The sequence below is a fragment of the Caretta caretta genome, chromosome 3, assembly GCF_965140235.1.
Source record: "Caretta caretta isolate rCarCar2 chromosome 3, rCarCar1.hap1, whole genome shotgun sequence".
NCBI classification, from domain to species: domain Eukaryota; kingdom Metazoa; phylum Chordata; order Testudines; family Cheloniidae; genus Caretta; species Caretta caretta.
The window spans coordinates 91,085,432-91,099,340 of NC_134208.1; the positions used below are offsets into that span (position 1 = coordinate 91,085,432).

A 13,909-nucleotide genomic window follows, 5' to 3' on the forward strand; every position below is an offset into this window, starting at 1 on the left:
TGTCTCGGTGCCAATGCCCGCTACCGCACGGCGTGGAAAGACTCCTGCCTGGATGGTGTCAAACCGGGTAGTCTGGCTGGTGTCGAGGGTGGTAGACACGAGCTGCAAGTTGACTGGTCACTGCGTGTCGAACAAGGCAGGGAGTAGTCCTCGGAGTGGAAGCTGTGCCATGCCGGGGAGGTCTGACGAGCACCCACAGGGTACCAGCAAGCTCAGAATGTCTCATGTGGCCTGTAGAGCATCCGCTCAGCACGAGTCGGAGGTTTTGGGCCCGGGGAGGGAGCGGATGGGACAAGGACCGAGGGCTGCCCAACAGGGGACCAGCCTCTCCCCTTTCCTTCTCTCAGCGCCGCTGCGAGGTGGAGCCCTTCCCCTGCTTCTTGGAGTGGGAGCGGTGTCGGCTGGTGGAGGGGGCTTTGCTGCGCACCAATGATGCGGTGCCAGGCACCAAGTCTGCTCGGTGTGCCAGAATTGGGGCCAGCGCTGATTCCATAAGGAGAGCGCGATGCTTGATGTCCCTCTCCTTCTTAGTTCGTGGCTTGAAGGACCGGCAGATCTTGCAGCGTTCACTCACCTGAGTTTCGCCCAAGCAGCGGAGACACTCGGCATGTGGATCACTCCCTGGCATGGAATGGCGACAGGAGTCGCACAACTTGAAGCCTTGGGCACAGGGCATGCCCTGAGCCCACTCTAACAACTGAAAACTACTTTCTACGAGCTACTAACACTAGCTAAAGGTACCACTAAGATCAACTGGAAAGGCGGTAGCAGAGCTGGAGCAAACGCACCTTCACTGGCGGCAAGAAGGAACTGAAGGTGAGGGGAGTGCGCAGCTCCCCTTATAACACGATATAGAGGCGGTGCTCCCCCCATACAGGTACTGCTAAAGGAAAAACTTCCGGCACCGCTGCACGTGGCGAGCACGCACACCTACTGTGGAATACACATGAGCAATCACTCGAAGAAGAAGGGAGGATTATATATATTAGTTCCCCCTGGAAAGCTGTGAAGGACTGGTGGAGAAAATACGGGAAGGCAGGCTCATTAAGATAAGAAATATCAGAGTTCATCTTACATGCCCTGGTGGTGCTTGCATTGGTCGTTTCAGGTCATTACGACCCCGACATGCTCTAATAACAGTTTTGTGACGATGCAGGTGTATTTCTGCTTCTAGCTGGTTCCAAAGTTTATCATGAGCAGGACCCTTCATATCTCGACCTAGTAACTGAATCTGCTGGACCCTACAAAATGAGGAAGAAGAAAAAAAGTGTGTACAATACATCACAACTTAAAATTGAGGTATTCCAATACTCTCAATTTACCTGCTTTAGTGAACTGCAGTGTTGTAACTTGCACCCATGTGCTTGAACCAGCACAACTGCAACAGTGCTGAGCATGTACACACAGCACTCACTGAAAGTTTCAGGACTGTAGATTGCTGTACATACCTACCTTACAGTATACATCACAGCTCCTTAAAGCAGGTGCATATGGCTTGTAAGGTGAGGGGTTTTGCTTAAATTAACTGTAACTGCAAGATTTTCCCTGTCTAGTGAAATCCTCTCTTTCCCTCAACCCCTCCAACTCTGGACCCTGCCTCAGAGGCCCAAACCCCCACTGGAGGCAACCATTTGGGATAGAAACCTCCAACCATTTCCGTGGGTATTGGGCAAGAAACATTGTCTGGCAACAGCTGGAACTGTAGTAACGGCAGAGAAAGAAATTGCCTGGGGTCCCCCTGCAATCCAAGAGGCCCAAATTGTTTCAGAAGGCAGCCTTAGAGTACTGTCTCAGTGGATGGACAGTGGGTGATATCATACCAGAGGGGTACTCTGGCCAGAGGATAATTTAATATCCTTTTAAAATCAAAGAACTGGGAAAATAAAAAATAGACAAGGGGTAAAAAATAAAATGCAAAAAAAAGAACTAACGATTGCTTTGTATAGGGGCAGTTAGGGATAGTTTTAAACATTTTGAAAGATAAAAGGAACTAACAACGTGTCCCTATCATCACTCTCACTATTGATCATCTGTTCAATCCCCTTCCCACACCTTTCACTGGATTTTTGTCTTTTTAGATTTTAAGCTCTTTGAACTAGAGACAGTGTCTTTCTATATGCTTACACAGAGGTAAACAAAATGGGGTCCTGTCCCTGAGTGGAGCCTTTACATTTACCACAATATAAATAAGCTGTGATTTTACATTTAATTTCCCTTTTTATTTTGGAATAAATATTGGTTCTTTAAACATACCTTTAGAATTAGGCTATTATTGAGGTAGTCACCTTAGGACATTCATGGAGCTAAGGAAAACAAATTTTTATTCTATGAGATGGAAGGGTTTCTTTTATCTCTCCCTGAAGAACAGACATTTGCTTTTCTTACATGGGGCAGGAACCTGACCTGAAATAGTCAGCTCAAGGCTGAGGCAGAAGTATGCATATTCCTAAAAGATGCTTCCAAGCTGCTGGTTATAGTTAGCAATGGACATAGTGAAAGTCTGGTTTATTTTCAATAGCAGGAGGAACAGAGGACCTAAGGTTAAACATATCCTAATCCTTCCATAATTCTGACTCTCATATACAATTATTTTTTATTATTTGTATTATTGTAGCCCTAGGATTCCAACTCATGGACCCCATTGTACTAGGCACTGTATGAACAGAACAAAAAGATGGTAACTGCCCAAAATAGCAAAATTATCATGGTGTGGACCTGAAATTACTTGTACAAACCTTCCAGCTAGTTCTTTATCTAAGTATTTGGCTGCCAGTCTTGCCCCATAAACCTCTGCCTGAAGCACAGCTATGTGTCGACGCAGTGCCTCGTTTTCCTTCCTCAGTAACTTCACCTCGGCTTCAAGTTGAGCTTCTTTCACCTTTTCTTTCTTGTTGGCTTCGAGCTCTCTCTCCTAAAAAAAAAGAAAAAGAAAAAGAAAAAAATTGGTTGTTTTTACTTAAGTTATTTCAGGAACAGTGCTAATTTAACATTTCTGCAAGTAAACATGCAATATCTGCAGCATTACATAATGCATTACTCCCTCTAGAAAGTATTGTGGTATTGAAGCTATAGTTCCTTTATTATAAAGACTCTTACAAAAGAGCCATAAAATTGTCTTCCTTCGGGATTAACTTTCCTTACATCATAGGATTCTTTTCCTTTAAATAAAAGACATAGAGGAAGGTTTCAAAAGGCATAAATGGCAATTATGTGCTCAACTGTGGCGGGGGAGGAGGGCAGGGATAGCTCAGTGGTTTGAGCATGGGCCTGCTAAACCCAGGGTCGTGAGTTCAATCCTTGAGGGGGCCATTTACGGATCTGGGGCAAAAACTGGGGATTAATCCTGATTTAAGCAGGGGGTTGGACTAGATGACCTTCTGATGTCCCTCCCAACCCTGATATTCTATGAAAGTAAGTAGAAGCCAGACACCTAATTCCTATTTGTGCCTTTGAAAATCTCTCCCCTAAACACCACCAATACTAAAGACGTCTAGACAAAACATTATGTAATATAGTCATCAATTTAAAACAAAAAATTAAAAATAAAATTAGTTACCACTTCATTAACAAATTAAGTCTTATCATCAAATTATCTGTATGCTATCAAATGTGTGGTAAATTTAAGAGGCAGTCAAGCAAGGCCTTTAAAATATATGCCAAATGCACATGGGTGACGATATCTATGTGACAATATCTCTGAAAAAAACTGGTTGTAATGCCTTGCTAGGGTTAAGACCTGCCTAGCTTTGGAAATTATTTGGAGTTTAATTTCCAATGGCAGTAATATGCTACATATTATTTTACTACTATTTGTTATTTATATTGCCATAGTACACAGGAGCCATAGCCATAGATTGGGACCCTACTGTGCTAGCACTCGACAAACACAGAACTAAAGTACAGTCCCTGCCCCAAGGAGTTTACAATCTAAGTAGAAGACAAGAGACAACAGATTTAGGCAGATGGGGAAATACAAGGAAACAAGGAGACAATATTGGTCAGGGTGACAGGACTGCTGGTGTACAGACCACTGCCTAACTGTTGTCCAGTTTTTTGTAGGCATCATGGCAAGGGAACTTTGAGGATGTTTATGGGGAGCGCTTCCCAAGCTTGTGGGGCAGTATGCAAGAAAGCACACAGTGCTTGTTTGAAAATTTAATAAGTGGGTGATGGAGGCTGGCATCATGGGCCAATCAGAGGTAGATGTCAACAACTCAATACCTAATGAAAGATGATAGGTAGGGTGGGGATTGACTGTGAAGGGCTTTGAAAGTGAGTACAAGCAGCTTATGTTTGATGCGATAGAGAAGGAGAGCCAGTGGAGGGATGCAAAGAGGAAAGTAACACGGTCAAAGCAATGGCCTAAGAAAATGATATTTGCAATGGATGAGTGGGGCAAGATTGTATTGGTCAAGACCAGAGAAAAGGATTTTGCAGTAATTGAGACAAGAGATGGTGAGAATTTGGAAAGAGTTTTAACTGTGTTGATTGATACAAAAGGTTGGATCTTAAAGTGTTATGCAGAAAGAATTGGCAAGGTTTAGATATAGCCTGGATGTGAGGTCTTAGAGAGGTCCAACTCAAAGATGACACCCAGGTTATGGGCCTGAATGACAGGCAGGTTGTTGATGTAGTCCAGAGTGCTCAAGAGAAGAGATAGCAGGGTGGGTGGAGATTAGCATCTCTGTTTTAGTCATGTTGAGCTTGAGCTGAAGGGGAGACATACATGAGGAGATGTCAGAGAGACAGGCCACAATTTTAGCTTGGTCATAAGGAGACAGTCTGGGGTAGAGACAAACCATAGTTAAGTAGTAGCATAGAGATGGTAGTGAATTTGTGTTTGCAGATGAGATTACCCAGAGATAAGGTGTAGAGGGAGAAGAGAAGGGTCCAAAGACAGAACCTTGTCAAACCCTACAAAAAGTTAGTGAGTGGATAAGGAGGATTCTCCCACGGACATACTGAAGGAGCAATTAGAGAGGTAAGAGGAGAACCAGAAGAGGACAGAGGCACAGAAGCCAAGAGAGGACAAGATTTCAAGAAGAACATGGTCATCTGTGTCAGAGGCCGCTAACAGGTCAAGAAGGATGAAGACAGGAGTACTAGTTTTGAGCTGTAGTATTAGAGACTTTGTTGAGTGTGGATACAGTGGTATGCAAGAGGCAGAGCTGGTCTGGATAGGGTCTAGGATGGAATTGACAAAGAGAGACCCCAGACAGATTGTAGACTATAAGCTCAATAAGCGTAGTGATAAAGGGAGAAGGGAAATTTGGTAGTAGTTGGAAAAGAAAGTGTGCTCAAGGGTGGGAGAAACTACAGCATATTTGTATTGTAAGGGGAAAGAGCCAGAGACAAGCAGAGGTTAAGTTGAAGAGTAAGGGAGAGGAGATCATGAGATGGGACGTGATGGGGCAAGTAGAAAGGTTAGAAGAAGAGAGCAGATAAGAAAATTCTGTCTCTATGATGAGGGGAAGGAGGCACGAGTTGAAGGAAGGGAAGGCAAGTTGACGGGAGGGAGAGTGTCATATCATATTTTGTCAAATTTTCTCTTGGATGAAACAGGCAAGATCTTGCGGAGGCAGGGGGAGGGAAGAGTTTAAGGAGTGAGTCAAAGGTGGCAGAAAGGCAGATGGGGTTGCAGGTATGTGATTCAATAAGTTTGAGAACTCAAGCTGTTTAGCAAGGAAGATGGCAAAACTGAAGGAGAAAAGAACAAATCAGTAGTGGAAGAAGTCAGATTGGTCATGGGATTTCCATCAAAGTTGCTCCACTGTGTAAGAGCAGGAAAGGAAGAAACGGATACTGAGGGTGATCCAGGGAAGGGGGCAGAAGGATGAACCTTGTATGGGAGACAGGGGCAACAACCATATCAGTGGAAGAAATGGAGGAGAGCGAACAAGATGTCAGTGCTGATGAACTGGAAGCATGGAAAGACTGAGCGACAGAAAGTGAAGAGAAGGGCTGATGGGTGATGCTTAAAGACACCAGGTGATGGTCAGAGAGGGGAAATTTGGGAGAGAGAGCACAGTGCTTAATGAAAACTAAGTCAAGCGAACAGCTCTTTTGGTGAGTGGGAGAGTTGAACCAGGACTGCAGGTCAAATGAAGGTTCAAAGGAAAGGAAACACGTAGCTAAGGGGTCAAACAGATCATCAAAATGGAAGTTGAAGTCAACATGGATAAGGCCATGTCTACATCTGGTTAAACTGGCACTGCTGCAATTGATGCAGCAGTGTCGTTTTAGCAGGACTGATGAAGACACGCTAAGTTGATGGGAGAATGCTCTCCTGTTGACATCTGTACTCCACCTTCCCGAAAGGTGTAAGCTATCTCGATGTGAGTCAGTTCATAGACACCACACTAAGTCCTAAGTTACGTCGACTTCAGTTACATAACCGAAGTAGTGTAACTTAGATTGACTTACAGCATTAGTGTAAACCAGCCCTAAGTGTGGGAAATTGGGAGAACAGGAAGAGAGAGAGCCTGGACTTGAAATCAGACAGAAAGATTGCATGTCCAAACTGATCCACAAGTGCCAGCCTCACATAGATCACTTATTTCTCTTGAAAGAAAATTACCAACAGCTGAAAATTATATATAGAGTTCTACATATTCTTACAGCAAAAGAAACTGTTGGTAGTGATACCATTTTCATTCACAATCAGTCAATTAAGATTGGATTTGGGGTAAACCTCCTCAATGGCTCTTCCAAAATATCATAAATGTGCCTATGGGTGTCTATAGCTTACACAAGCCTGTTAATAAAAACAGCAACAGCATAAAATTAAAAATAACTTGTCTGTCCATTGAGTAAAAAGAACTTTAAAGGTTTGTCATTCCCCTAACCTCTGTCTGTCCTTAGATTGTGAATTTCTTGATTCAGGGTATGTCTGTCTGTCTAGAAAACACCTAAGCATATAATGGGCACCAAACATATGGAATTAAAAAATAAAAATAAAAATCACCCCCCCCCACTATTGTTATAAGTGACACCTAAACTTTACTGAAACATTAAAGACAAATATTTTTCTCAGTTTATTTACTTTGGACATTTGACAGCATTCCGTGTATACTTGGTGTCACTGTTTCCTACGCATGGGCATGTTGTCAGTTTCGACTGCTGTTAATACGGATCTTTCACCCAGCAAGAGAGAGAAATAGCATTCTAAAACAACTTCTTTCAGGGGGACTCACAGACAAACATTGTACCTGAAACTACTTTTAAAAAGTGACTAGACTTCAAGTTGACAGTGTTCCTTTAAGACCACAGGCCCTTATCCTGAAAACTGCTCAACACAAAAGGATCGCTCATCATGCAAAGCCCTAATGAAACCAAAAAGGTCCATGCAAGGGTCCTCACTTGTGGAGCATCTTGCAGGATTGGTGCCTAAATGTGCAACTTTATGCACAGAATTCAGCAAAAAGACTGAGTTTTCCAGATATGAGGAGATCTACATTATTTAGTACGACAGACATTTATTTAATATGAGGCTGCTCCATTTTTAAACTTAAAAGAGTATCTTCTTATCCTGTATTTCTCCATTCCTCATGATTAAAACAATTATGAAAACTCAAATTACTGTAGAATACTCAATCTGAATGCAGAGAAAATATATAATTACCTTTCCCGAGACCCAGAGCACAGACATGGGCTGTAATTTGCTCAACTCTGATTGCTATTATTTTAGAGAATCACTTCAAGATGAAGGCACTTTATGATTACTTACAAATAATGAAAAAAATCACAGCAGAAAAGTAGAACAGTAAAAGGTTAGGGTCCACTACATTTACTACTATTTCCTTTGGTAATTTTTTACTGCAATACCTATATAAATTTCACTAAAACGTACATATTTTGTTGTCAGATATTTAAAATACAACTTGATATTAGCATCAATTACACTGGGTTGTAATTATCTGAACATACCCTGTATTGGAGTGGTAGGTGAGTGATCTCTTCGTGAAAAGTATTTGCCAATGTGCAACAGGTTGTTTTTGTCTTTTATCATTTTTCAGTGTGAGTTCATTTGAGAGCTTAGTGCTTGTTTGGTGTTACCTGCAGAGGCGGTGCTGGGGCATTTGATGCTCTGGATGAGGTACACAGATCGTGATACGCATTTATAGGACCCTTGGATCTTGAAAGGTGTGTTGTAGAGCAGTGGGTCTCAGACTAGAGGCGCCACTTGTTCAGGGAAAGCCCCTGGTGGGCCGGGCTGGTTTGTTTACCTGCTGCGTCCGCAGGTTCAGCCGATCGCAACTCCCACTGGCCATTGTTCGCTGCTCCAGGCCAATGGGGGCTGTGGGAAGGGCGGCCAGCACATCCCTCAGCCCGTGCCGCTTCCCGCAGCCCATTGACGTAGAGCGGTGAACCGTGACCAGTGGGAGCTGCGATCGGCCAAACCTGCGGACATGGCAAGTAAACAAACCGGCTCGGCCCGCCAGGGGCCTTCCCTGAACAAGCAGCACCCCTAGTCTGAGAACCACTGTTGTAGAAGGTATTGATCATCATAGCACTGAAGATACATCTTCAGGTTTTGCATCTATTGTTTTGGCAGAATCTGGTGCAGCTTTGAGTTGGTGTGTTCTAGTCTGTGGGGAGCTTGCTTCTGATGATGAGGTTGGGAGATTGTTTGAAGAGGGTTCAGGGAAGATTTCTTTCAGCATGTGGTCCCCATCAAATATTGGTTGTAAATGTTTGATGATACCCCATGCGCATTCCTGTATGGGGAAGAAAAATCCAAACAACTGCACCACCCTAGTTGTTACCTACTATCCCATCCTGGTACCAATAGAGTGTATCATCAGATAATTACAACCCAGTGTAATTGATGCTAATGTCAAGTTGTATTTTAAATATCTGAAAACAAAATAATTTTATAACTCTGCTGGACGCTAAAAACCATGGACTGAACTGACACCCCCATTTTATAGTTCATAACAATTTGTAACACACCTGCTGCCTACTAACCCTGCATTGTCCTATGAAACTAATCTCATCTAGGAAGTTAGACGGGTTTGGCCCAACCAGCTTCCAGCCACAGCTATTGTCATAGTGGTATGGCCATAGACAATTGTCAGAATGGTGAGCTTCCCATATGATGAAGATTAGTATATTTCTCATCTCCTAAATTGGCATGTTATGTAGTTGAATAAAGAGACTGTATTACACATTAGTACAGCATAGTACATATATTGGCCCCAATCCTTAAATATGACTGAGAAATGCATGGCACAGTTCAGGATGGGGAGGCAGAAAGGTAGTTTTAAGTCACCTTTGTGACCTTTGTATCATGACCTTCCTGATCCAGCTGGGTATATGCTGGGTTGATTCCCAGGTGCAAATTAGATCAACCTGGCACACAGTCACAGTCAGCCCAGGGTCAGAAGGACTGAAGGGGAGAAGAGGCGCAGAATACAGTGACAACAATTTTGGCTTAAAATTTCCTTTATGTCTCCCCATCCTGAGTTGTAGCATACACCCTCCCCAGCTTCACCAAAGAATTGAAGATACCGTATGCACTATGTGTACTTTTGGTATAATACGGGTTCTGCATTTAAAACAGATAAGTTAGGGAATAAGAATGGCCATACTGGGTCAGACCAATGGTCCATCTAGCCCAGTATCCTGTCTCTGACAGTGGCCAGTGCCAGGTGCTTCAGAGGGAACGAACAGAACAGGGGAATTTCAAGTGATCCATTCCTGTTTCCAGTCCCAGCTTCTGACAGTTGGAGGCTGGGGCTGTGTCCCTGACCATCCTGGCTAATAACCATTGACAGATCTATCCTCTAAATGTGAGGCATAATACTTGCTAGCCTTCCCATTCCAAAGGTCATATATTGGCCTGTAGGCTTGTCTAATTCACTTCCTCCCCATGGCCATTGGGCAATTACAGGAATTACCAGGGTGCAGGGATGCCCTAGCCACATCCCTTATAGGGCATGCCCTTGTTGTATTATGGCAATGTGACACTGCACTCCATATGATTTTATGAAAAATGGTAATGAGTGTGAATATAATGTAACTGGAATATGCTTCATGCAAAAGGTCTCTTGTAAGTATCATTATAAAACTTATAATCTACTGAGTGTGGTCATCCTATTTGTATGTATGTATCATTCTTGTATCAAACTAAAAATATAAAATATAACTCTGAGGGCCTATTGTAATTATGCAAAGTGTGGGCCATTAATGGTGGTTTGGAATCTTGATGGCTCCCATCAACCAGAACAACTGACTGTGGATAGCTCTGTTTGCTTGCAGGCCTTCCTGTGAGTCAGCCTGGGAGGAATGAAGGCTTGGGGTCTCACAGGACATGTGACCATGTCACCTGGTACTGAAATCCATCTTAAACCTGGTGCTTTTCCATTTAGAAGGGAGGGGGTGGGGACCCAGAGAGACAAAGAATTCCTGCCTTGTGCAAAGCTATATAAGGAGGTGAAACAGAACAAAGGGGGCGGCAATCATGAGAAATCCCCTGGCTACCACCTGAGCTGGAACAAGGGCTGTACCAGGGGAAAGGATTGTGCCCAGACTAGGAAGGCGTCCAGTCTGTGATAGAAGCTTATTGAAACATCTCTGAGGGTGAGATTTTATCTGTATTCAGTTTTCTTATTGTATTAGGTTTAGATTTGCATGTCTTACTATATTTTATTTTACTTGATAAGTCACTTTGTTCTGTCTGTTATTACTTGGAACCACTTAAATCCTACTTTTTGTATTTAATAAAATCACTTTTTATTGATTAATTAAGCCAAAGTATTTATTAATACCCGGGGGGTGGGGCGGGCAAAAATCTGTGCATATCTCTCTATCAGTGTTATAGAGGGTGAACAATTTATGAGTTTACCCTGCATAAGCTCTATACAGGGTAAAATGGATTTATTTGGGATTTTGACCCCATTGGGAGCTGGGCATCTCAGTGTTAGAGACAAGAACATGAACAAGGTCAGCTCCCAGACTACTGCACTGGGCAGCACAGCATGGGGAGGAGGTGACCAGCCCTCTGTGGAGAAGGAAGTGTTTCGGGACTATTTAGAAAAGCTGGACGTGCACAAGTCCATGGGGCTGGATGCGTTGCATCCGAGACTGCTAAAGGAGTTGGCAAATGTGATTGCAGAGCCACTGGCCATTATCTTTGAAAACTCATGGCGATCGGGGGAAGTCCCGGACGACTGGAAAAAGGCTAATGTAGTGCCCATCTTTAAAAAAAGGAAGGAGGAGGATCCTGGGAACCACAGGCCAGTCAGCCTCACCTCAGTCCCTGGAAAAATCATGGAGCAGGTCCTCAAGGAATCAATTCTGAAGCACTTAGAGGAGAGGAAAGTGATCAGGAACAGTCAGCATGGATTCACCAAGGGCAAGTCATGCCTGACTAATCTAATTGCCTTCTATGATGAGATAACTGGCTCTGTGGATGAGGGGAAAGCAGTGGACGTGTTGTTCCTTGACTTTAGCAAAGCTTTTGACATCATCTCCCACAGTATTCTTGCCAGCAAGTTAAAGAAGTATGAGCTGGATGAATGGACTATAAGGTGGATAGAAAACTAGCTAGATTGTCGGGCTCAACGGGTAGTGATCAATGGGTCCACGTCTAGTTGGCAGCCGGTATCAAGTGGAGTGCCCCAAGGGTCGGTCCTCGGGCCGGTTTTGTTCAATATCTTCATAAATGATCTGGAGGATGGTGTGGATTGCACCCTCAACAAGTTTGTAGATGACACTAAACTGGGAGGAGAGGTAGATACGCTGGACGGTAGGGATAGGAATCAGAGGGACCTAGACAAATTGGAGGATTGGGCCAAAAGAAATCTGATGAGGTTCAACAAGGACAAGTGCAGAGTCCTGCACTTAGGACGGAAGAACCCAATGCACCGCTACAGACTAGGGACCGAATGGCTCAGCAGCAGTTCTGCAGAAAAGGACCTAGGGGTTACAGTGGACGAGAAGCTGGCTATGAGTCAACAGTGTGCCCTTCTTGCCAAGAAGGCCAATGGCATTTTGGGATGTATAAGTAGGGGCATTGACAGCAGATCGAGGGACGTGATCGTTCCCCTCTATTCGGACACTGGTGAGGCCTCATCTGGAGTACTGTGTCCAGTTTTGGGCCCCACACTACAAGAAGGATGTGGAAAAATTGGAAAACGTCCAGCGGAGGGCAACAAAAATGATTAGGGGACTGGAACACGACTTATGAGGAGAGGCTGAGGGAACTGGGATTGTTTAGTCTGCGGAAGAGAAGAATGAGGGGGGATTTTGATAGCTGCTTTCAACTACCTGAAAGGGGGTTCCAAAGAAGACGGATCTAGTTCCAAAGAAGACTGATCTAGACTGTTCTCAGTGATAGCAGATGACAGAACAAGGAGTAATGGTCTCAAGTTGCAGTGGGGGAGGAGTGGATATTAGGAAAAACTTTTTCACTAGGAGGGTGGTGAAACACTGGAATGCGTTACCTAGGGAGGTGGTGGAATCGCCTTCCTTAGAAGTTTTTAAGGTCAGGCATGGCAAAGCCCTGGCTGGCATGATTTAGTTGGGGATTGGTCCTCCTTTGAGCAGGAGGTAGGACTAGATGACCTCCTGAGGTCCCTTCCGACACTGATATTCTATGATTAAGCTGCTTTCAGTTAAGCCTGCAGTTTGTGGGACATGGTTCAGACCTGGGTCTGTGTTTGTAGCCAGAAAGCATGTCTGGCACAACCAGGCAGGGTTCTGGAGTCCCAAATTGGCAGGGAAAGCAGGGGCAGAAGTAGTCTTGGCACATCAGTTGGCAGCCCCAAAGGGGTTTCTGTGACCCAACCCATCACAGGCAACTCTACCACAGGGGAGTGTAATATGCAAGCATGATCTTCATGTAGCCATCAGGCTGGCTTTAAGGTTCCTATGCACTTCCAAGATGGCACAAAGGCACACCAACACTCCCAAAGATCTGAGCTAGTATATGTCCACTGATTACACAATTTATTCTCAATTTGTAGGATATCCTGTACATATAAAATGTCAGAAAGAGGCCACAGTTTAAGGCTTATGCATGAAGGAAGAGATTAAAGGTTGAACATTCAATCTTCACTCTGCATTATTTCAAAAGCTTCTCTTTCTCACCCACAGAAGTTGGTCCAATGAAAGATATTACCTCACCCATCTTGTCTCTCCAGTATCCTGGGACTGACTCAGCTACAATACTGCACAGAGCTCTGCATTACCTGACGTTTTTGTTTAGTTTCTGAACCCTAACTTATACCAACGGTATTTTTTTTGCATAGAGTTTCCTGGGGTCTTTTTGGTTTGGTTTTAGCTGAGAAAAGATTAAGAGCTTCCAGAATGTGTAATTTCCTTGATCCAGAGATTTTGGTTTGACAGCTCTTGAAAGAAGCTCCTAATTCCAACCTTTTGAGTCTCACCTACCACAAGCTAACTTTCTAAAGTGATCTAGAATTTTTAGATCAACTAAAAAACCAAATAGCAGAATTCTACTGTTCATGTGTGAAGTGATCCACTTTAAACGATCATAAGTGTAAAGCTATACCACTGATTTTCTTCAAATGTGGCTTATTCCTTATATTCTAATTAAATTTACAAAACAAATCAAGTCTGATGTTTCTAACTTGAGCCATTGTTCAGATATCCTTGTGAAATATTTCTTTCCAGAGGAAACAAGGAATAATGGAACTCAAACATAAGCAAAAAAATTTGCTCAAATTTTCCACCCCAAAATTTCTCCTCTGGCCTCTGTCAAAGGCTGGAAAATTACATTCCAGGACCAGTTAGTGAGACAAAGTTATACGCAATTGAAACAGGTGGGGTTAAAATGAAAGTTGGAACTGAACCTTAAACATACACAGTGCTATCCACTATCCATTTTTTAAGTCGCATTCTAACACTGTCCATTCTTTAAGTGGCATGTAAGAATATACGCTTA

At 43.5% G+C, this 13,909-nt stretch overlaps 1 protein-coding gene across 2 annotated transcripts in view; it reads right to left on the reverse strand.

Moving 5' to 3' along the window:
- GOPC (golgi associated PDZ and coiled-coil motif containing) overlaps positions 1-13,909 on the reverse strand; it is a 59,729-nt gene that overhangs the window by 16,417 nt on the left and 29,403 nt on the right. For both annotated transcript variants that reach the window (XM_048844702.2, XM_048844703.2), the window contains 2 exons: positions 2,736-2,911; positions 1,076-1,241 (listed from right to left, as the gene is read on the reverse strand). In XM_048844702.2, the coding sequence (XP_048700659.2) occupies positions 1,076-1,241; positions 2,736-2,911 (342 nt within the window). The remainder of the gene's footprint in view (positions 1-1,075; positions 1,242-2,735; positions 2,912-13,909) is intronic.